Source organism: Juglans regia, chromosome 1 (genome assembly GCF_001411555.2).
Source record: "Juglans regia cultivar Chandler chromosome 1, Walnut 2.0, whole genome shotgun sequence".
Classification (NCBI taxonomy): domain Eukaryota; kingdom Viridiplantae; phylum Streptophyta; class Magnoliopsida; order Fagales; family Juglandaceae; genus Juglans; species Juglans regia.
The window spans coordinates 25,916,048-25,937,871 of NC_049901.1; the positions used below are offsets into that span (position 1 = coordinate 25,916,048).

The 21,824-nt window shown below is 37.2% G+C and overlaps 1 protein-coding gene across 1 annotated transcript; it reads right to left on the reverse strand.

Moving 5' to 3' along the window:
- Nucleotides 1-3,037: 3,037 nt before the first annotated feature.
- LOC108982864 (ketol-acid reductoisomerase, chloroplastic) lies at nucleotides 3,038-8,166 on the reverse strand. The gene is made up of 10 exons (XM_018954333.2): nucleotides 7,747-8,166; nucleotides 6,986-7,078; nucleotides 5,728-5,793; nucleotides 5,502-5,642; nucleotides 5,071-5,298; nucleotides 4,873-4,990; nucleotides 4,656-4,795; nucleotides 4,377-4,544; nucleotides 4,044-4,199; nucleotides 3,038-3,763 (listed from the first exon to the last, which is right to left on the reverse strand). Exons 1-10 carry the CDS (start codon nucleotides 8,026-8,028, stop codon nucleotides 3,395-3,397), a joined length of 1,761 nt encoding a protein of 586 aa, XP_018809878.1. The 5' UTR covers nucleotides 8,029-8,166; the 3' UTR covers nucleotides 3,038-3,394.
- Nucleotides 8,167-21,824: the final 13,658 nt, after the last annotated feature.

Here is a 21,824-nt window from a genome sequence, read left to right on the forward strand (position 1 = left end):
CTCAAATAAATAAAATCGCGCTTCGGACACCATAGTGAGTGGCAATACTGACTACGCTGACAGACTAAAACCTACGCGATTGATCAATTTGTGAAACTTATGGAGTTTTCACGAGATTTCCTAAAGCCTAAAGAAATTCCACCATTGAATTTCTAGTGGGTTGTTACATCACCTTTCACGTGTTTGCCAGATGAAGAAAATCGGTGCTCAGATCCAGCCCATAGCCACGCTTCCACCTATCAATTCACACGGGGAGATACAACCTAAGCTAGAGGCCATTGTGGACCGCCATATGAAACTACATGAGGGCAAGGTGCTATAAAGGAGCGAGATGTTGTCAGAAATCCTAGAAGATGGAGAACGAAAAGAAGAGAAGAAATAGATATCTGAGGAAGAAGAAGTCATCGAAGCTGTTTATTTGGAAGCGAAGAATTTTAAATGTTGTCGTTTTGAGTTGTAAGGGATGCTGCGTTTTGGGGGGGGTTAATTGATACGTTGCATTTTATTTTGGTGTTAGGTGTTGGGCATGTAATAATATGTTGCGTTTTAGTCACATAAAATGCAACGTTTATCTACTGTGAGCTTTTATGTTTGTTTCTTTTACTATCAAGTTAGTTTTTTCTTTATTCTGTTATGCAAGTCGTGGGGGAAATTCTATTAGAGAGGTTAGGAGAGTATTAAGGGAAGAGGAAGAGAAGGATTTTTATCATCTTTGAACCTCTTTTTGGGCTCCCCCACATTCTTCTTTTGTATCCCCTTTTTTTTCAGTTTATACTTAAATCTTGTTGGTAAAAAAAGAAAAAGAAAAAAACGGCTACTCTAAAAGGATTGTAGTAAGTACTCCTAAATATTAATCAAGATATAAAATTTATAAATTAATAAATAGAACTATTCACTATCTACAAATAGAACTTCCATATGGTTCATATGTAGGGGTGTAAAAAAAAATTGGGAAATCGAAAAACTAGACCAAACCGGCCCGAATTGGTCAAGCTGGTTCAGTTTTAGACCGGTCCGATCCGAAACCGGTTTCTGTAATAGTAAAATCTGCCAGAATCGGTCCGGTTCCGGTTCTAGGCTTTTTAGGCCCGAACAAGATTAGTTATATATCATATATATTTTAAATTATTTTTTTAATATTATATATAACATTTATATATAATATATTATAATATAAATTGATTTAAAAATAAATTGAAATTGTAATTTGAATTTATATACCAAAGTTGTAAATAAGATCACTAAAATATTATTTACCAAAAAAGAAAGAAAATCACTCAAATATTATTATCAAAATTTTATGGCCTAATAAATTCTCAATATATTCTTTTTGATAACTACATAATATATTAGTAAATTAGTACTACTAATATACATTAGTATATAATGTATATTAATTATAATTTACATTTTATGGCCCAATATTAATAGTCTAATACTATTAGTTGATTGTTTAAAAGGAATGTTTCCTTATTAAAAACATGTCAAGAGGTGTTAGGGCAGTTTTTTTTTATTATTATTATTAATAGCAACAAATTTTGGAATAAAAGTATAAAATAGATTTTTTTTACAAATTTACATTTATTAAAACCGGAAAATCGGACAAAACCGGATGTGCCAGTTTGGGGTAGTAACCGGTGCATAATCAATTTTTGAAAATGCAAACCGGTACATATCGGTTCGGTCCTAAATTTTGTCCAAAACTGGACCAGACCGGACCGGTTACACCCCTATGAATCATATGAAAAACAAAGTTTTCTTCTCAAAAGAAACTAGGCAATCCATCTAATCTATATACACAATGCTTTTATTTAAGGTTTCAATTCTTCCGTGATTCTACAATAATATATTGTTTCACAAAGTTAAGGTAGAAAATATGGAGGAAATAGTTGTTTGCACGAGTCTATCCCTAATCAATTGTGTTTCACTTAATCCCAATTTCATGACTATATCTTTCCGACGAAAGAATTGAAATTTTTTTATCTTGTGACATGATTCCAACTTTCGATTCATCAGAAAAAAACAATACTTGTAATCCATAGAAATGCCTGATCTTTACTTATTACATGAATCCAACTTCTGTTTCATCTAGAAAAAACCATACTTATAACCTATTGCAACAATTCAGCTCAATAATTCTAAGGTCGGAGTATTGATACTTTTTATTGGACCTAAATTATATTTAATAGGCCATATGGGATAAACCCACGAGCAATAAATTATTGAGATTGATTAGGAGTTTTAATTAGGCTCAAGGGCGCAGGACGTGAGGCCGATGCACAACCTCACACACAGGGTTAAGTGTGTTGGCCAGTTAAATAAATTAGATAAATCAGTCATGCATAGCATAAGCATCAATATGATCATTCATGATTTTAATTCTCAGCAAGAAATATTTCATGAAAATCTTTTGTTAAGTATGTTTACGTTATGATGAGTTTCTTACTGAGTCATTGACTCATTTTAGTTTGTTTTTATATTTTTAAACCACCCAAGTCAGAATATTTATGAAGGTAGAGCTGCAAGACGAGAGGAGACGTGAGGGTGGCCTATATCATGTACAGAGATTTCAAGTTATGATTTTTATGGTACAGATTTTGAGAAATTTTAATAAATACTTCCGTGTACTCTTATTTATGATTTTAGTATTTGTATTTGACACTTCCTTTAGAATAAAAGAATAATTTTAAGTCAGATTCAATAGTAGCACTCCGACTCGTGATTTTTTTTTAAAAATGACGTATTTATTAACACCTATGGAAATGCCAAATCATTTTTATGAATTATTATTGTACGTGCAAAAAAAGGTGGACCGTCTGTTGATCACTTACCACTTCACCGTGATGTTGGATTTCATGGAACTTCTTTGCTAGAGGTCAGCTTGAGTGCTGCGGCAAAAGTTGGTTGATTTTTTAGCAACCGTGTATGGATGTTAATGGAATCTCTAGACAATCATGAGGTTGCTCGAGCATATGTCTCGGATTATGCCTATTTCTCTCATTAATATCATAGGCAGTAATACCCGTGCAACAAACGATGAAGAGGCAAAACCCAGAAAAAGCATTTAATACAGCCATGCAATTATTTGAACCATGTCCAACAGCAAAAATTTCTGAACAGTCCGACCATGTTTCATAGAAACTAATCAAAACAAACATAGCCAACACCAACAACGTAGCTAGAATAATTTAGTCGCACCACGACAACATGCAGTGCCACGTCTCATTCCTTCAACAGTCAAGGAACATAAACATATAGCGGCTCTACATAAAACATAGAATAACTAAACCAACCAAATTAGATGATAAAAACCAGTGCGCTCCTAAATTTTACAACTCCACCCTAAAACACCATTCAAGAAGCGATTATACTTGCCGTCTCAAGGTACCCACGTTTAATTGCTAGACTGGCGCAATTCTGGTCGGACAAAGTCTGCATCTGGGGGCACTGAAATGTCAACTGTAGGTCTCAGCTGGGCGCATACTTCAATGGCTCCATGCACTGGGTCTGACAGGAAGTTGCTGATGAGATCCTGGTTTATGGGTGTACCATTGTCCACTGCAACCAAAGCCTGTTGAGTGACAATGTAATCAAAACGTGGAGCCCATTTTCTTGATCCCAATCGCGCTGTTGTTGAACAATTATCAACCATAAAGGAAACTCCACGTGCATGCATAAAGGGGTTTAAGGAATCAACGGACTCAATCACACTTTCATTAATGATCTCGGAGTATGAGTGTCCTTTCTTCCTCAATATCTCAATCTGGATTTTTGAAAATGGAAGATTGTTAGATAGAATGCAGGTTTGGCAACGCCAATGAAAAGGAAATTAAAATGGAAGGGTCAACTCCAAAGGCATCATTGCCGTGAGAATGTCTGAAGGACCAAGGTTAAAATCAGTTTAACCAAGAGAAACCTATCGCTTTTGTAATGCTATATTACTGAAAATGTTATATAAGAAAGCTTCAAAACTAGAGCATTGTGCAAGGTAAAACTACTGAAAATGTTTATGATACCATCTCCTTAAATAAGGAGGCTCATACCTGTGCCATCATTAATGCCACATAAACACCAGCAGTGAAAGGATATAATGGGCCAAGGTCTCCTGCTGGCCGAGCTGATCGGACACGTTCACCAACTTTCCACATCCGGGTCTGATCAATTTTACCCATTGGGAAAGCTGGTAGACCATCCTTCTCCTGCAAAATAAAGGAATATCCAGGTTACTTCATATAAAATCAATATTACCTGAATCAATTTAAGGATTGAAAGAACTGAGACAATCATAAAGTTACAAAAGTTATCAGCTTCCAAGTTCTATGATAGTACCACACTGACATCACAGCAATTTCCCAAAAATAGATGAGAAAACATACATAAAAGCGACGCCCAGCCAAGACAACACTGCGGATCTCACTACCACTGGCCACATCTTCATAGCATTCATACAGGATGTCCATGCAGGGATAATATGATGCACTATATGCAGTCTCAAATTCCCTTTTGCCCTCTTCTGACAAGGAATTATACACAGCCAACATGCCCTTTTATGAAGAGCAAATAAACCATTGTCAATAAAATATCTATACATAATGTATATACACGGATGCAGGAGGAAAGGAATGAGTTCTGAAATTTCAGCACTAGAATCCAACCTTGGTTGAGATGGCTTTTGATATTATCCCAGTGATGCACTCAACGGTATTCTTGTATGCGAGATCTTCACTCATTCCATTTTCTGTATACCTTCTAAATAAGGACTCCACAATTCCATGAACAGCACCAAGTAAAATGCCTATAAAGCACATGAGCAAAATTTAAGTCCAATTATTAAAGGAAAAATGAAGTACAACTGTAGGAAGCAACACTTACCACGTTCCCCAAATATATCACTCTTATACTCCTGCTCTAGTGTTGTGGCAAATGTGAAAGGAGAGCCAAGAGCAACTGACCATCCTAGGGCAACATCTGTGGCTCTACCATCAACATCCTACAGAGACACAAAATAATCAAATGAGAAGGAGAGAGATACAGAGAGACGGGGGAGAGAGAGAGAGAGAGGTTGGGTACCTGGTGGACTCCAAAACTGGAATTAATCCCTGCACCATTTATCTCTTTGCCTTGGACATAAAGTCTCCTTACAGAAGGACCCATTCCCTTCGGACACACAGCAATCACACTGATGTCTTTGGGGAAATCAAGTCCCATTGACTGCAAGTGGCCAAGAAGAAAACCATGGGAAAGCCCAAGTATACTGTTTGGCTTCATGTGGGAGAATACTTTTTCATAATTATCAGCCTGAAAGTAATTATGAAAATGCATCCGATTAAGTGAAAAATACTAAGCTTGGAAACAGAATTAAGACAAATTGTGGAAAAGACTCAATAAATAAAATATAACTCCAAATCCTATAACAGCCTTTAATACCACACGCAAGGGGAGCACAAATAGAAGTCTAATCGGCATTCAAAAATAAAAATTCCAGTGTGCAATCAACTGACCTGTGCAGAGTCAGATATCAGTAGCAACACAAGATCACTGCCTGAGACAGTTTCCCATATATCACCTAGAGTGCCATCCTCTTCGGTGAAACCAGCTGAGCGAGCTTCAGCAAAGGAACGGGAACCCTTCCTAAGTCCAATCTGTCAGAAGCAATAAACCACAGATGACTAAACAGTAAAAGCCTAGAGCAAATAAACTCAATAAAACATAAAAAATAATAATCACCTTGACCACGATATCAGATTTCGCTTCGGCAAGAGAATCTCTTAAATTCTGAGCTTGAGCAGGTCCCTAAACACAAGAAACAGAGGTTAGTATATCCACACCTTCTGGGAACAGATGTCCAAACTATGTCCAAAATTTCATTCAAGAAAACAAGGGCGAGAAAGTAATGAATTAACGGGGAGGAAATAAAATATCCAAGCATAAGAAAGTGCCAATGGCCTTTGGGCAAAATGGCACCTCCAGCTTCACATGTGGTGCTGGTGGAGTAAAGAGTTCAAAATTCATGTTCCCGTGGGTATGCAAGTAAATTACAAGGTTAAGTAAAAATAATAAAATAATAAACAACAATAGCAGTACTGATCGATAAACAACAATAGCATGTGGTAACTAATAGGTCGATAAAGAATAGGTAACTTTATGCCTTTGAGGGTGGTGGATTTGTTGGGTTGTTGGAGGAAGATGCAAGGCTGTCATCAAGTGGCAGCAGTGTGGAAAATGATCCCGTTGTGTATCATGTGGTGTATTTGCTCGGAAAGGAATGCACGCTGCTTTGAAGATAAGGAACGCACAAGGGCAGAGCTGAAGAATTTTTTTCTCTACACTTTACTGCTTTGGTTTTCTGCTATTGTACTAAACGGGGACAATGATCATGATTTCTTGTCTTTAGTTAATCGCTCATAGAATGTAGTTCGGTGTTCTTTTGTATACTTCCTGTGTGTACATGGGCTGTGCCTATTTCATTCATATCAATAATATTTCTCTCATACTTATAAAACAAGTAATGATCGATAAACAACAATAGCATGTGGTAACTTTAGTAGAGAGAAAGAAGTAGCTGGTAATGATCGATAATCAAGTACTGCAAATTATCTTCTAACCAACTTGCACAAAAAATAACAAGATACCACACTACGTATAAGCAAAATATTTCCTCCATGGCCATTTATAAGCAAAATGCCTCGGAGAAGTTTGAAAAGGCCTATTAGTTCCCACCTCACTAACATCTCAATTTTTCTTTTATCGAGAAATAAGATTTTATTGATCATAAGAATAGGCAAACAACTCAAATCTCTTGTAGAAATTAATTTTTTGTGCAAGTATGACTTGGACAAAAAAGTGCACTCAATGGATATTAGATACACTCTTTTCCAATTAAAAAAAAAAAAGTGATACCTCCTCAAAATTGATAACAAGTCACATAAATCTACTCAAGTAATTGCTAATGATCAAGATATAATATTGAGCTCAATTAATTTACCTGGGAACCCCAGCCAATAACACCAATCTGCTTAATCCCCTTGAACGCATCCGGCAGCAAAGGGAATAAATCTCTCCCTCCTCTCACAATATACTGCATTAACAATTATATAGCACTAAACTTTCATTCACCATTCTGTTTTGCGTATATATAAAAGTAAAACTATCATTCACCATTAAAACAGAGAATATATACATTCATGCACTCGCAGCCACATATATAAATAGATGTCTCTGCTGCAGAACCGAATTGAGTTTTTATAATTTTAATTTACATCCCTCATACTCTATCTATACATCCAACGGACCAACAATCTTATTAAAAGTACGCTTGGAAACCAAACCAAACTCAACTCATCTTAACTCATTATTATAATTTTTTCAAATTCCAATACAAAATATAATAAACAATTCAATTTTTTCAAATTTTAAAATAATAATAATATTAAAAAATAATATTTTAAGTTTTTAACAATATTTCATCAACTCAACTTAATTCAACATCCAAACGCAGGCTAAGTCAAGAAAATTTTCTGACACATATAAATAGATTATCATACTAAGAAAATGAATAATTCCAAGAAATTTTTTGGTTCCCCAGAAAGAACGAGAGAAAATCAACACGAGTATTTACGCAAATCACCAAGAAATGTTACACATCTGGCTCATCCAGGAAAATAAAACGAACATTAGCTATAACTTTCCCACGCTTTCCCTCACATTTCCTGAGAACAAGACAGACAGAGAGAGAAATCTATGTACCTCGTCGTGGCCAGCGAGGTTGACCTTCTCCTTCTTAAAGACCTTGGTCTCGAAATCAAGCGAGGTCAGAGGCTTTATGGCCGGCATCGAAACCATTTTGGCACCTAGAGCAGACGCACCGACAAAACCAGGGGCTGTAGCTCTGAGAGCCCCCAGGCCCTTCGAAAACGACGTCGCGAAACCTAGACTGAAGGTTTTAGAGACGGGTTTAAGGGTTTTAGAAGACGACAACAATGAAGGCGCAGAAAGAGCCGGAGAGACTGAAGAGGTAGCCGCCGCCATAAAAGAACGAGCTAAGTAAAGAGCGGCGCTGAGAGAGAGAGAGAGAGAGATACAGCAGACAACTGACAAGGCTGAGTGAGAGAGAATGTAACCCAAGGGTTTCAAGTTCCCACTTTAATTGGGTCAAAGTTTGGTCCTAAAGGGCCCTTGAGGCCATCTTTCCTTAAACGTGTAATGGACTCCACATTATTTGAAGCCCACCAACACCCGTTTCCCATTCACGTTCTCTCTCTTTTCCAGCCCAAATTGCTGCCCCACTCTCTCTCTCTCTCTCAATTCAATGGTGTGTCTAATTGTCTCTATATGCATTTATTGTTTTTTTTTTTTTTTAAAAACTTCGAATTTCATTCAACAAACATCACTATGACCTTCAACCATTACATTGTTAAGGTCAGGAATAAACAATGCATTACAAGAGCCTACATCATTGACATTAATATGTGCTACAACTATTACATTTGCACAAAAACCTGATCTTTGTTCTTTAGCCTTAACTTGAGCACTTATATTTGGGTTGATATAATCAATATCAATAATCTCACAACTCTGATAAAGTGCTTTATATGCTAGCTGGTGAGCCACTTGATTTGCATTCCTTTTGACATGTGTTATGTGCCAAATTATATATGCTAAGATCAAATGCACAGCCTTCACAAGGTATTGAAGCATATCATTTTTCTGAATATTCTGTTTTATTGCATTTACAACATGAAGTGAATCTCCTTTAAAAACTACTTTCTGCAAAGTGAGCTCATTACACAACTTGGCAGTTGATATTAAACCTCTAGCTTCTGCTATATTAGCTTGTGAGCATAATTGTAATGGTTGCATGCATGAAGCCAGTAGATCCCCCTCAGAGTTTCTAACTGCAATCCCAACTCCAATTCTATGATCTCTTTCTTTGATTGCTACATCCCAATTTATCTTATTCTAATCTGTCTCGGTATGATTCCAATGAATAGAGCCTGGTTGAGCCACTCTGCCATGATTTCTCGAGTTGAATCGGCATTATTGTTTTCTTCTTGTCTCGTATGTCTACCCGAAGTTTGCATTGTTTTTTCGTTCAAATAAAATATTGGATTGAAAGTCAACCACATATAATTCTTATTTATTCAAAAGAGAATTATTAAGTACTTTCAGAATGCATATGATACGATACTCTCATCCTATAAAATTGTATCATATAATTAAATTTTTTTATTTAAACATTAGTTTTAATTGACTTAACATCCTATAATAGAATGAAAATATCACGTATCCATAAATAGTTACTCCTAATCAAACAAAGGTAAACTAAGAACTTATCCCGGAACTAAAAACAATTGCAAAAGAAATTTTAAAAATTTGACCTTCCGTGAGGACTTTTTAAAATTTTAGAGAAGGGAGATTGTTCTATATCATACGCTAGTTTAGTTCCTTTCTGTACACATTTGATAAAAACAAATCGGTTATGGACAACACGGATTGGACTTTTTTTTTATCAAAAAAAAAAACACGGATTGGACTTTTAAGTAATTCATGTTCATAGTTAATAAAAGTAATTGGGTGATGAGTTAAATGGGTTTCATTTTGAGGCAATTCACCAACTAGATTAGATGGTTTGTTGTTTTGGTAAAGGCCAAGTCTAATTTCTTGTCCAATTATATCAAAGTTTCAAAACCATGTCCGTTCTTATATTCTCAAAACCAAGATTGTCCAATTAGGATTTTATAAATAAAGCTCCTATCTATTATTAGGGCTTAGAGTAGAGAGAGATAAATATATAAAATGTGTCTTTTGATATTTGTTGAGATTTTTATGGTACTTGAAAATTTTGAAAGTTTAATAACTATTAAATGGCTTACTCATATGTCTGTCTTTTTTATCTAAGTTTAGATGACGGGATCGAAAAAGTTGGAATTTTTTTTTTTTTTTATGAATAGTACATAAAGGAAATTAAGATGAAAGTTATAATTTGTTGTGAAAGTTGTGGGTCTAACCTTAGCCATGGTGGCCCACCCATTACGGGTTGGCCCTGAATGGCTACCCAATCTGGACACCTACCCCAATTTGGCCTACTTTTTTGAAGTATACATTTTCTTTTAGTTTTTAATTATTTATAATCAAGAAGTGAAAATACAAAACAATATATTGTTATAGACAAGTTTTTTATATGTTTGAGAAGAACTTAGTAAAAAGTTTTTACTATAATTACTCTATTGTAAACCAAAAAGAAAAATTATATTTGCAATTTTAGAATGTACAAGTGTCATGCACTTCTTTTTAAAAATATGGATAAATTTGAAATCTACATGAAATATTATTTTTCTTAATAGTTGACCTCATTTTTTTTACAAGGAGTATACAAAATTTGATTTTCTTAAAACTATATCTAACATTACCCAACCAAAAAATGTGTGCGCCAACATGCACTAAAGTATTTTCATCCCAATTAACACAATTTTAAATTTTATTCCACCTAAAAATTTGTAATCAAATAATGCAAATAATGATAAAAGTCAAATTTCTTTAGTTGGGCTCATCATATATGGTACAAATTTCTTAACCTTGAAAAAGATTTTGAGATGGTTGTGAGGGGGTAAAAATAGTTGGGCCCAAGCCCAGCCACCGAGCCCAACAGGGAACCAGGAGAGACATGAAAGGTGAGGCATGGGTGTCAAGGAGGTAAAGAGGAGCAGGGGTCAGATGGCAGGTAAAGGGTGCCAGGGAGGTAAGGGGGCCAGGGGGTTCAAACGGCAAGTAAAAGGTGTCAAGGGATAGAGCCATTGTGTCAGGGAGTGCGATGGATTGTCAGGGGAAATGGAAAAAGGGAATTTGTCGGGCACGCGGGAAAAACAATCAAATAAATAGGGGGTCTGGACGACTTATGGGGGATCTTCTTCTTATTCTTCTTCTTCCTCTTCAACTTCTCCTCCAACCTTGAAACAGGGAACTTCAGCGAATGCTTTCTTTTCAGTAAATTTATATTCAGGATCATCATTGTACAGAGAGATATAAGAGACTATGAGAGACTATAAATAAGAACATTATAGTAAATTTCTCCTTCCCAAATGTCCGTGAACGTAGGCATTATGCTGAATCACGTAAATTCATGTGTCTATATTCTCTTATTTTCTTTACATGATTTCCATTCACCGCTATGTATGTACGTACCGACACCGTATGACAGCACTGGATGACTGTCGAGGGCACCAAACCACACCGAACGAGGCCTAGGTCCCCCAGTGGACAAAGAGTGACTCTTTCTCCTCTTTCGGCCTGTTGTGCGATTTTTAGTGATAGTTCGAGCTTTTCAACACAAACATCAATCATATGTTTGCAAACTAAAATTGGCATAGGTGATGTCCTGAAATAAATACAATTTAATTCACTGCTCGCTATTAGTAAAATAAATATGTCACACTTCCAACCTCGCTGTCGGAAGCAGTGACAAAGTCGGGACTTTGTTTTTTCGATTAGTGTAAAGTTTAACTATAATAAATTTAAAAAATAATTTTTTATTAAAAAAATATTTACTTTAATATATAAACTTAATACAATTTGTTATAAATATTTTTGAGATTTAAATAAATGTGTATATAATTGAGAAAGAAAATTGGGTTTGGCCCTACCAGAATAAGAAATCTTCGTATAGTTAGTGAATTGTTCAAAAATCAACTTATTTAACCCACAACTTGATTATTTTATAGAATCTGCGAAAAAAAAAAAGAAAATCCTACTTATGCAATTGGGTTTAGATTCGTTAGATATGGATTGATTTCATATTTGTATTTTTAAGAATTTCATATGAAAGTTAGCTTAAGTTCTCTTTAATGCAATGATATTTTTGTTCAAAAATATTTTATGTTCTCTTTAATGCAATGATATTTTTGTTTACATTTTAGGAAATTATAAAAAGAAACTAATTTATAGTTTAATCTTGAACGATAAAATATTTTCACCTAAAAATGTAAGCCATTTTTTGTTTTCGAACTCCAAAATGGTGTAATAGACTATACACCAGAACTCCATTTGGCCCCCTCTCTAAGAACTAAGAAGTTAACGTTCCATCCTTGTATAAAGTTTTCTATTTACGGCCTTGGTGGCAAGGGATTTTTTTTTTCTTTTTAAATCAATTAGGGTGTGTTTGACTCTATAATTATTTTTTTTTTGGGTTGAATTATGAAAAGACACTTTCATAATTCACCCCTCAATTTTTTTAGCAGTACTACAATAAACAAAGTTTACAAATATATAGAGCATAACATATACCAAAGATTTATAAAAATCTAGTGTGTGCACCCATGATTGACTGTTTGCATGTTGTTCGTCTGACTACTTCCTTGTTGCCAGTATTCTGCTGCGGGAGGGGGTCTTCTCATCGGTTTGGTGCAGTCCTCATAGCATGTCACTCCCGTTTTTGTTACACCTTCCATCCTGCATACACCTGGATCGACGGATGCCAGCCAAACAATGCGCCAACTCACGACGAGTGAGTAACGCACCCGTGAAGATGACCCCATTTTTCCTAAGACCTCCATGCTGACCAATTCACTTCCTTTTACACCCTTGTTTCTCGGTGAAGAGTTCGACAAGGATCTGCGGTGCGAGGGGTGTCAATCGGTCGGCAACTCCCCAGATCATACTTGGGGCTAAGCGAGTATTCTCAAGTCAAACACACGCCAGTTGAAAGATATTGGGGATTATTAGGAGACTAATACTAAATGCACCAGTGACTTGTACCAGTAAGAAAATTTAACATTCATAGTAATATCCATATGTCATCGTTGTTCCTTTCCAAATAATATTATACACTATCATCAGGCCTTCATGCTTACACCTCGGGCGAGGCTAATCTTTCTTCCTGGGGAGACTCTGCTTGGACTCAATCTGCATCATGATTTACAACTTTGGTAAACGAAACTGCAGATGACGCACCACAATGAGACTTCTAAGAAATTCCAATAATTAAACTCATGACAATACTATTAATGAGAGACAATGAAAATAAATATACATGTACTATTTCATGTAAATAAATCTGTGAACACATATATTTATGCATGGCAAGAAAAAACCCTCCAAGTAGAAACATGTGTCCATAGTCATGACGATGAATCACCATCAAAATAAATCTCAAGTATATAAGCATGGCGAGGAATTACCTCATAAGCAAACCTCATATATCCAAAGTCATTAATAATGCAATGAACTACCCTCTTATCAATCAACACGAAATCTACAATGCCTCATCCCCCGTTCGACACGGGAAAACACTTTACCCGGCCAACATGTAAGCTCATTCACCAAATCAAACCTATCCGACTTGGGGAATCGGTCAACACACACAAAGGACACCACGCATGATCTACCCAGGGACTCTCTCTATATGTGTTATTAAGTGAGACCAATACAAAGACGCTCCACCCCGATCGTCATGGGGAATCACTCTAACCGAATGAAACTCATGGCAACGTACTGTAAGATTGGCCCAAGGACTCCTCAACCCATCCATGATTATCGACATATGGTTAGACTTAGTACTCATAAATCACATCATCATCAACTCACAACATTCAAACTCATCATCTCGAAATCACAGTATAAAGATAACAGATAAATATAATGAAGAAAATGTACTTTCATGTAAGAAGGAGGTGAGTTATATAATATGCAAAACCTTCGAGATAGACTACCAATGGAATTGAGTGAAAAAAAGATGAGGGACAATCCTTTGGCGTTGTAACAACTTGAAAGAATCTCAATGAATGAATTTCTTTAGATCTTAGAAGTGTCGTGAAATTTTGAGAAAGATTTCATGAATCGAGCAATCGCTTAGAATTTAGTCTATCAGCATGGTCAAATCCTGACCCACTATGGTGATAGAGTTGCATTTCTATTTATTTAAGGCATTTAGGAGTATAAGTTCGCAAAACGAATTGCATCATTAGTGATGCAAACCAAGGAGCTGGACATGCTGATCATACAAGTGGGAATGGAGCTGAATTTGCACAAGACCCTTTGTCACTTCCTAGTGGCCCAATTACAAGACTTAGAGCCAAACGTTTCAAGGAAGCACTAAATAGGCTAATCCAAGAGAATTGGGCTGATTCTAAAAAGACCAAGATGGGCTCAAATAATATTAAAGACTTAGTCCATGTCATCAAGGCAATTGAAGAGGCTAATTAGCACATAGAAATATGATGAATGGTCTGACCATTAAATGACGTGAATTTGTTAAGTTTCAAGAATATTAAATAGGTGAATGAACTTGGTCTTGCCTGGGTACGTGAAATACATTGAATTTAGTCATTTAGTCATTTCTGGCTGTCTCTAGAAGTCCAAGAGGCCTAAAAATCGTGGGACTTGTTATGTTAATATTTGTGTTGCTTTTAAAGCTGTAGTTATGACTTTTCCTATTCTTGGAGGGTTGTTCCAAGTATATAGAGGGGTTATTTCGAGTTTTAATATCAGATTTGAAATTTCAGAAGCTTAATTGTCTTTGTGAGGTCTTGTGTTCCTCTTGGTTCTTCAAAGAACTCTTTGAACTTATCAAGTTAATCTTGTGGCGTTCAAGCTCCAAACTTATCACCTTGATTCTGATTTCTGGGTGTGGCATTTTCAATCCTTCGTAGTCTTGGTTTTCATCTAGTTGGGTGACTGGTCAAGGCTCAACAAATCTTGTCAATACGATCTTGGGGTTCCAAGCCATCATTGTTATCGGGTTTCATCACAATTGTTGGTGGAGTTCATATCATTTTGGTATCAAGAGCTTTGGTTCTAAGATAAGTTTGTCTATCTTTTATCTTCGTTCTATTTCCTGTTCCTGCTGTGTTTAAAAAAAAAAAAAAAAAGGGTACACGATTCCAGTAAGAAAACTTCTTCCTTTCAATCTTGTATCTCACCTTATTCAAGTACTTGAACTTTTGATGAGTTTTGGTTGTTTATTTTATGAATTGCTGCTGGATTATTTTGAATGAGTTTCTTGAAGTTCGATTAAGAACTAAAGAAGACACAGAAGAGTGGAAAAAGGCAAGAGTGTGCGAGACCATATGAGGGTAAAAGCCGTTTAGAGTGAAAACACGAGTGCAAATGTATCAATTCTTGAGTGAAACACGTGAGGGAGTGCTTGTGAGGATTCTAACTTTGTTTGCAGATTTTAAAACATGTCTAATAATCAAGAAGAAGACACAACCGAAGAATTTCGACAACCTCCAGTTCCAAACCTCCAAATGCAAGCGATGTTAGGGGAGATGAGGCGTATGTTGAGGGCTGAATTAGAACCTATTCACGAAAGGTTGGATAGGGTAGAAGCGGAAACTCCTAGGGGCCAGCAACATGACATCCACAATAGGCAGCATGGTGGGCGTGGTCCTTGGCGGAATGTTGATGGAGAGGCGGAGTGGGAGGAGTTTGATGAGCAATATTTGAACCGAGGCAGGATTGAGCGTGGGTATAGAAATAGAGAAGCTAGGATGGATAGGCCTAGGAGGGATAACGATTTAGGAAATATAAAGATTAAAATCCCATCTTTTCAAGGTAAAAATGATCCTGAAGTTTATTTGGAGTGGGAAACTAAAATGGAGATGGTTTTTGATTGTCACAACTACTCAGAGATAAAGAAGGTTAAGTTGACTGCAATTGAATTTACCGATTATGCCATTGTGTGGTGGGATCAATTACTGATTAATAGGAGGAGGAATAGAGAGTCACCCGTGGACACTTGGGAGGAAATGAAAATGCTTATGAGGAAGCGTTTTGTACCCAGCCACTATTATAGGGGATTGTATCAAAAATTACAGAGGTTAATTCAAGGATCTAAAAGTGTGGATGAGTATTACAAGGAGATGGAGGTAGCTATGATCCGGGCTAATGTAGAAGAGGATCGGGAAGCCACCATGGCTAGGTTTTTGCACGGTTTAAATCGTGAGATTGCGGATATAGTCGAGATGCAGCACTATGTTGAGTTGACGGATATGGTGCATCAAGCCATATAGGTGGAGGAACAATTCAAATGAAAGGGATTGGCTAGGAGGGGACTGCCTATGGCTACAACTAGCTCGTGGAAGACAACTCCAAAAAGTGTGTAAACAAGAGGGTGATGGTGATAAATGCCCAAGGAGAGCTTGAGTCAGAAAATAAGGAAGAAGTAGATAATGATGATATGCCATCTATGGACGATGCTGACGATGAGCAAAATGCTGTGGTTGGAGATTTATTGGTTGCAAGGCGAGTTCTCAATGTGCAGGTTAAGGAGGAAGAAAGTAACCAATGTGCAGGTACTTAGGAGTCAATTCTCGTGAAATAAATTTCACCACTAGACTCATATAATTTTTGAGAATTTTATGATGCAATAATAATTTTCATATTTTTTTGGGTTAATAGTAACATCTGGGATGGACACACGACACTTTCCTAGCCACCCTTTGGAAAGTATTAGGACATTTGTCACTTAGTGAGTTAAGTGTGATGGAATGGAGGGCAAATCAAACCATGTGATTTTGCCAAATATGCAAACACTATTTTGACTAACCAAAACACTTTTTGATCAACCAAAAGAGGGTTTCAACCCTAGTGAAATCCCAAACCATAGGAGTCCAATCAAAACCCTAAACCAGATGTGTTGGCAGAAACCCTAAACTTGTTTCTAAACCCTAAAGTGACCAATTTTGATTAAGTGTTTAATCACTTAGATTAATCACTTTCACATGCTATTAATCACTTGATTATACACATACACCCTTAACCACTCTCTTACATCTTGGTAATCACTTTGGGACAAGAAAAATTAGATTTGAACTTGATCCAATTGAAACCCCAAATTGAAGCCCATTGATTAGGCCCATCTTTGGCCCACCGAAAACCACCACAAGACAAGGCTTCTTGATGAGGTTTCTGTGACACCCCACCTAAATTACCCATTAGGATTAACCCTTAATTTCTTTTAGAATAAGCTTATAATACTATATTATATTTTTGGGCTTTATATGTTTTTTTAGCATAAGATTTATTATTATTATTATTTTATTATTAAGGGAGTTAGTTAGACTTGGTTTACCCATTAAACTATGGCACTTAGTGTCATTAGTGGTCAAGCTTAAGGGTTAAGTATGGGTGGTTTAGTAAGCAAGCCCATTAGTGCTACACTTAAGGCCCTTAAACCTTTAGAATGTTATGAGATAAGACTTAGAAGCCTTGAACCAAGCCTTATAAGAGTTTAAGTCTTTGTGGTATAGTCTTAGAAAGATTTGGCCCAAGTGTGAGGAAGGCATATGGCCATTTGGGCCTAATTTGGTGTTAGCTTTAGCCTATGACCCATTTATGATAATGTAAGCCTTTCAAACCCCATCTTGAGGCTCCTCATGACCTCTTAAAATCTAGAACCAAGGCTTCCCATCAATTCACTCCCAAAGCCCAGGCCTTTTTAAGCCCAACAAGCCCAAGGCCTTGTCTTGCATTTTCACACTTCTATTTAAAGCCCACATACACCATACCATTGGTTTCCTCAAGCCCATATTGTACCCCATGCCCCTAAGGATTTCCTTGGACCTAAATAAAGTTACAAACTTGGGTTAAGAACATTAATCAACTTCTACATGATTAGTGATATCTAAAACCATGTTTTAAACTTAACTTCCTTTTTAATTATTCTCACCTTTTTTATCTGGACTTTATTGTTTTTATTATTGTTTTTCATCATTCTTAGACTAAATTAAAATATTAGTCTTGATCCAACACATGTCATTAGAGGCAAAGACATGTGAATGTCCAAAATATCACAATCGGTCCCTTGATACATCACTTGGTGCATTATACCAATCCAACCCCTGGTCCACACCAATTTCATTCTTTTCTCAAGGGTATTTTTGACTTTTAACACCTCACATTATCCCCCTTAGTTCAGTTGAGTATGGGTCGTATTTGCCCCAAGGAACCAAACCACAAAAAGCCAACCGATTCCATTTGTTGCCAAGTTGAAGCCAAACCACCGAATGGCCTGTGTTTGGTTGCACTTCTGCACATGACTGAGCAATCACCACATGCCATCTCCCTCCTCCTCCAATACCCAAGAGCCCCTCCAATCCCCATTTCACCCTCTTCTTTGAGCTGCACATACATCATCACTTAGCAGCCAAATCCTCTACCTGTTAACACCTGAAAAAGCATTCAGAGAGTGTCTTGATACCTGCATAAATCAGCCATGGAGATAAAACAAAGTGATGCAAGCATGAAGTAAAAATCTGCCCAGCCTTGGAGACCCCTACCCAACGACATCCAGCATGACATCACCTAACAATCCATTGCATTTTGTTTTGAAATGATAAACCAAATCAGCCCCTGCACCCACAGCCTCATTGCAGCACCTAGTCTGGACAAAATCATGAGGGATAGGGCACTATTCACCTGCACAAGTGATGACACAAAGCTAGAAACTTCACCACCTCACTCCACCGCCCACTCCACCAATCACAAGGCTCTCCTCCAGCTAAGGCTGGCGTCCATCTCCCCTCTTGATTGTGGGTGAGTTTTCAAATTAATTGTGGGTTCAAGGGATTCCATTCACAAGAGTTCATATCTGATTGGGTGGTTTTGGTGGTGGTGTAAGGTGCTGAAATTTCATATTGCCTTCATTAGCTTGTGTCATCTTGTGCAGGGGGAATAGTGGCCTAAAATCACCATGACCTCATCAAGTCAGGCACTACATTGATCCTAAAAAAGCTGGTTTGTTCGTGGTGCAGAAAAGAAAGAAAGAAAAATAAACAAACATCATACATGGGTAGATGTGTAACAGCCCGCTAGAAATTCACTGGTGGAATTTTTATTAACTTTAGGAATCTCATGAAAATCCTTAAGTTTTTACGAATCAACCAATTGCGTTTTAGTCTGTCAATATAGTCAGTGTTATCACTCACTATGATGCTAGAAATATGAGTTTAGTTATTTGAGGTAGTTAGAAGTGTCAGAATGCGTTATGGCCTACGCCATTTGACTTAGTTGATTATTTAAGATTTTTTGGCACAATAGTCAATTTTCATAGTTCTGGACGAAACGCCTGTTCGAAATTGTGAAATTACTTTTAGGGGCACTTTGGGGTTGAATTTCGGTAAACGATTTTCAGTAAAAGATTTTCACTATATGTTAATATGAATGTTTAGGATTTTTTAGTACTAAGTTTATTATGCATTTTTTTGGAGTGAATAGTAACCTCGATAAGCGCATCTAGTGTAGTGTTTTCAAAATCATAGTGTGGAATTTTCAAATTAGGTTAGAGAAGTTTTATTTGGACACTTGGCAAGACCTTAGCCACGCATAGTGAGTAGTATTAGACACTTGTCATAAAGAGGAACCATTAGATAGATTTGTGAAGGAAATCAAGGTGTGAGATCATGCTACCTAGTAAAGCTTTGTTTCATCTGATCAACCAAATTATGCCAGACCAAAGAGGATTTCAATCCTAGCGAAATCTTAAATGGTTGGAATCCAATTGAAATCCCAAAGTTTAGTTGAAACCGAAACCCTAAACGGTTTCCCAAACCCTAAAGGTCTCCTCCAAACCCTTTCTAACCCAATTTATAGCATTGTGTTTAATTACTTGATTAAATCACTTCCACATGCTATTAATTAATCAGATCATTGTTATGACATCATTATCTAACCTTTTAAACCTTAAAAATTTGATTGAAACAAGAAAAATTGGTTTTGGACTTGATAGCATCTCAAACCCTAACCAAACCCCCTTTAAACCCCAAATTGAAGCCCACTTGGTTGGGGCCCACCAAGGCCCAAGAATTTGGCCACCTTGGCAAAAAATTCTTGAAGAAGCTTCCTCCCCCACATGACAGACCATTCACTGCCATTGGCTGCACCCAATAGTGCCTTGATGTGAAGGAAAAATCCACCCCATCAACCTCCATATCTCACAGCTGCTGCAGGCAGTCCTTGCTCCTCTCTATTCTCCACTTTATACCACATAGCCACCTCCAATCAAGGGTCATTCATGCCCATAATTTCCCCCTCCAGAAGTATAAAGTCATGCAAGACACATTTCACTCCCTTTAATCACTTCTTCACCCCGTTCTTAGAGAGAGACTCAAAAGAGTTCTCTTGGGCAGATTTCTGAGTCATTTTTCGTGGAGACTTTTGACCCCTTGCAAGTATTTTCGCATGATGACTTCTTCATAAAAGTTGTTCTTCTTTGAGTTTAGTTTGCATGGATGTCTTATTAGTCTCATTTCATGCTCATTTGATTGGTCAAAAGTATTTTTAACCATGGAAAGGTCATTCTAGGCGTAAAATTGGAGAGTATGTTATGTTTTGGAATTTTTAAGCAAGCTAATGGACATATCTTGATCCAAAAATTTTATGGAGTGTTGTTAGAATGTGTTTATGAATGTTCATTGAGGTTATGTTGCATGGATAAATCTTTTGATGATGATTTCCTTAGATTTAGAAACTTGAAAGCTGGAAGTGGAAAAACAGTTTTTGTTTTGTGAAAATTTGAATATTTCATGGTTTAATCTTACTCCAAAGGTTTTGTCATAGGTCCCTTGATAACGTAAAATACAATACTCAAGAAATGTCCTCTTCGGGTGAGGATGTACCACACTTTTACTGGGATAATTCTTTTTGCTGCCTTCATTGATAACTTACGGCTGCTTAAATAGCAGTCCATGTTTACACACTGAAACAGAACACTAAAACAGAACTTGCGAAAACAGAGGAACAACCTAAGCCACTACCAGTAGTCGACGCCTAACAAAAGGGAAATGACTCACGTATTAACTGAATAAAAATGCAGCAGCAATTAACATAAAATAGAAGATAACGTAGAGCTGAAATGTCTCTAACGGCTATGACCCAGTCCATGCACGTATGCACGCCGTTTCCCTGCACTACGTCCCGCGACGAGCACTACGTCCCGTGCACTACGTTCTTGCCCGTCTAACCTCCTCCCAAATATTTGGGATTTGGTTTGAATCCTCTAGCTGAACATCGTGGTTTATCAATACTTCCCCCACCGGGTGGACGCTTGTCCGCAAGGTCCACATCTGGAAATTGCTCCAGCAATGCTTGAGGCCTCTCCCACGTGGCCTCTTCAGCTGGCAAATGTTTCCATTGAACCAAGTGCTCTTCTTCAAATTTCTTGCCTTATTCGACCCAGCGGGTATCCAGGATGTGCTGCGGCTCAAGTACGATCATTCCTTCATCATCTATAGGCGGCAACTCAGTAGAAGGTGGTGTATGTTCGCCCAGAAATTCCTTTAAGAGAGAAATGTGAAAAACTGGATGAATACGGGCTTCTGCTGGCAACTGCAGCTTGTAAGCAACTGCTCCTATTTTTTGTAGCACCCGATACGGCCCATAAAATTTACTGGCAAGCTTTTGGTGGGCACGTTTAAAAACTATCTGTTGCCGATAGGGATGCAGCTTCAAGAATACCATTTCACCGACTTCAAAAGTGACATCCCTCCTCTTTTGATCAGCTGTTTGTTTCATACGATTGATGGAGGCTTCTAGATGAGCTTTGAGTTGCCGTAATAACTCATCTCTATTTTTCAGCTGCTCATCTACTTCGTTGACGAAAGATTGACCAGTAGGATAAAGTGGAATTGTGGGAGGTGGCCGTCCGTATAAAGCTTGAAACGGCTTCATCCCTGTTGAGGCATGATACGTTGTATTATACCATAACTCAGCCCAAGGAAGATAGGCACTCCATTTGCGCTGCCATTGATGCACAAAGCACCGAAGATATTGCTCTACACAGCGGTTAACTACTTCCGTTTGTCCGTCGGTTTGCGGATGATAAGCGGAGCTAA

Coding starts and splice junctions, on each gene's coding strand:
- LOC108982864 (XM_018954333.2), bottom strand. CDS start 8,028: ATGGCGGCGGCTACCTCTTCAGTCTCTCCGGCTCTTTCTGCGCCTTCA. Junction 5,794..6,985: donor TTATTGGCTGGGGTTCCCAG/GTAAATTAATTG, acceptor TCTTGTGTTTAG/GGACCTGCTCAAGCTCAGAA. Junction 4,991..5,070: donor CCAGTTTTGGAGTCCACCAG/GTACCCAACCTC, acceptor GTGTCTCTGTAG/GATGTTGATGGTAGAGCCAC.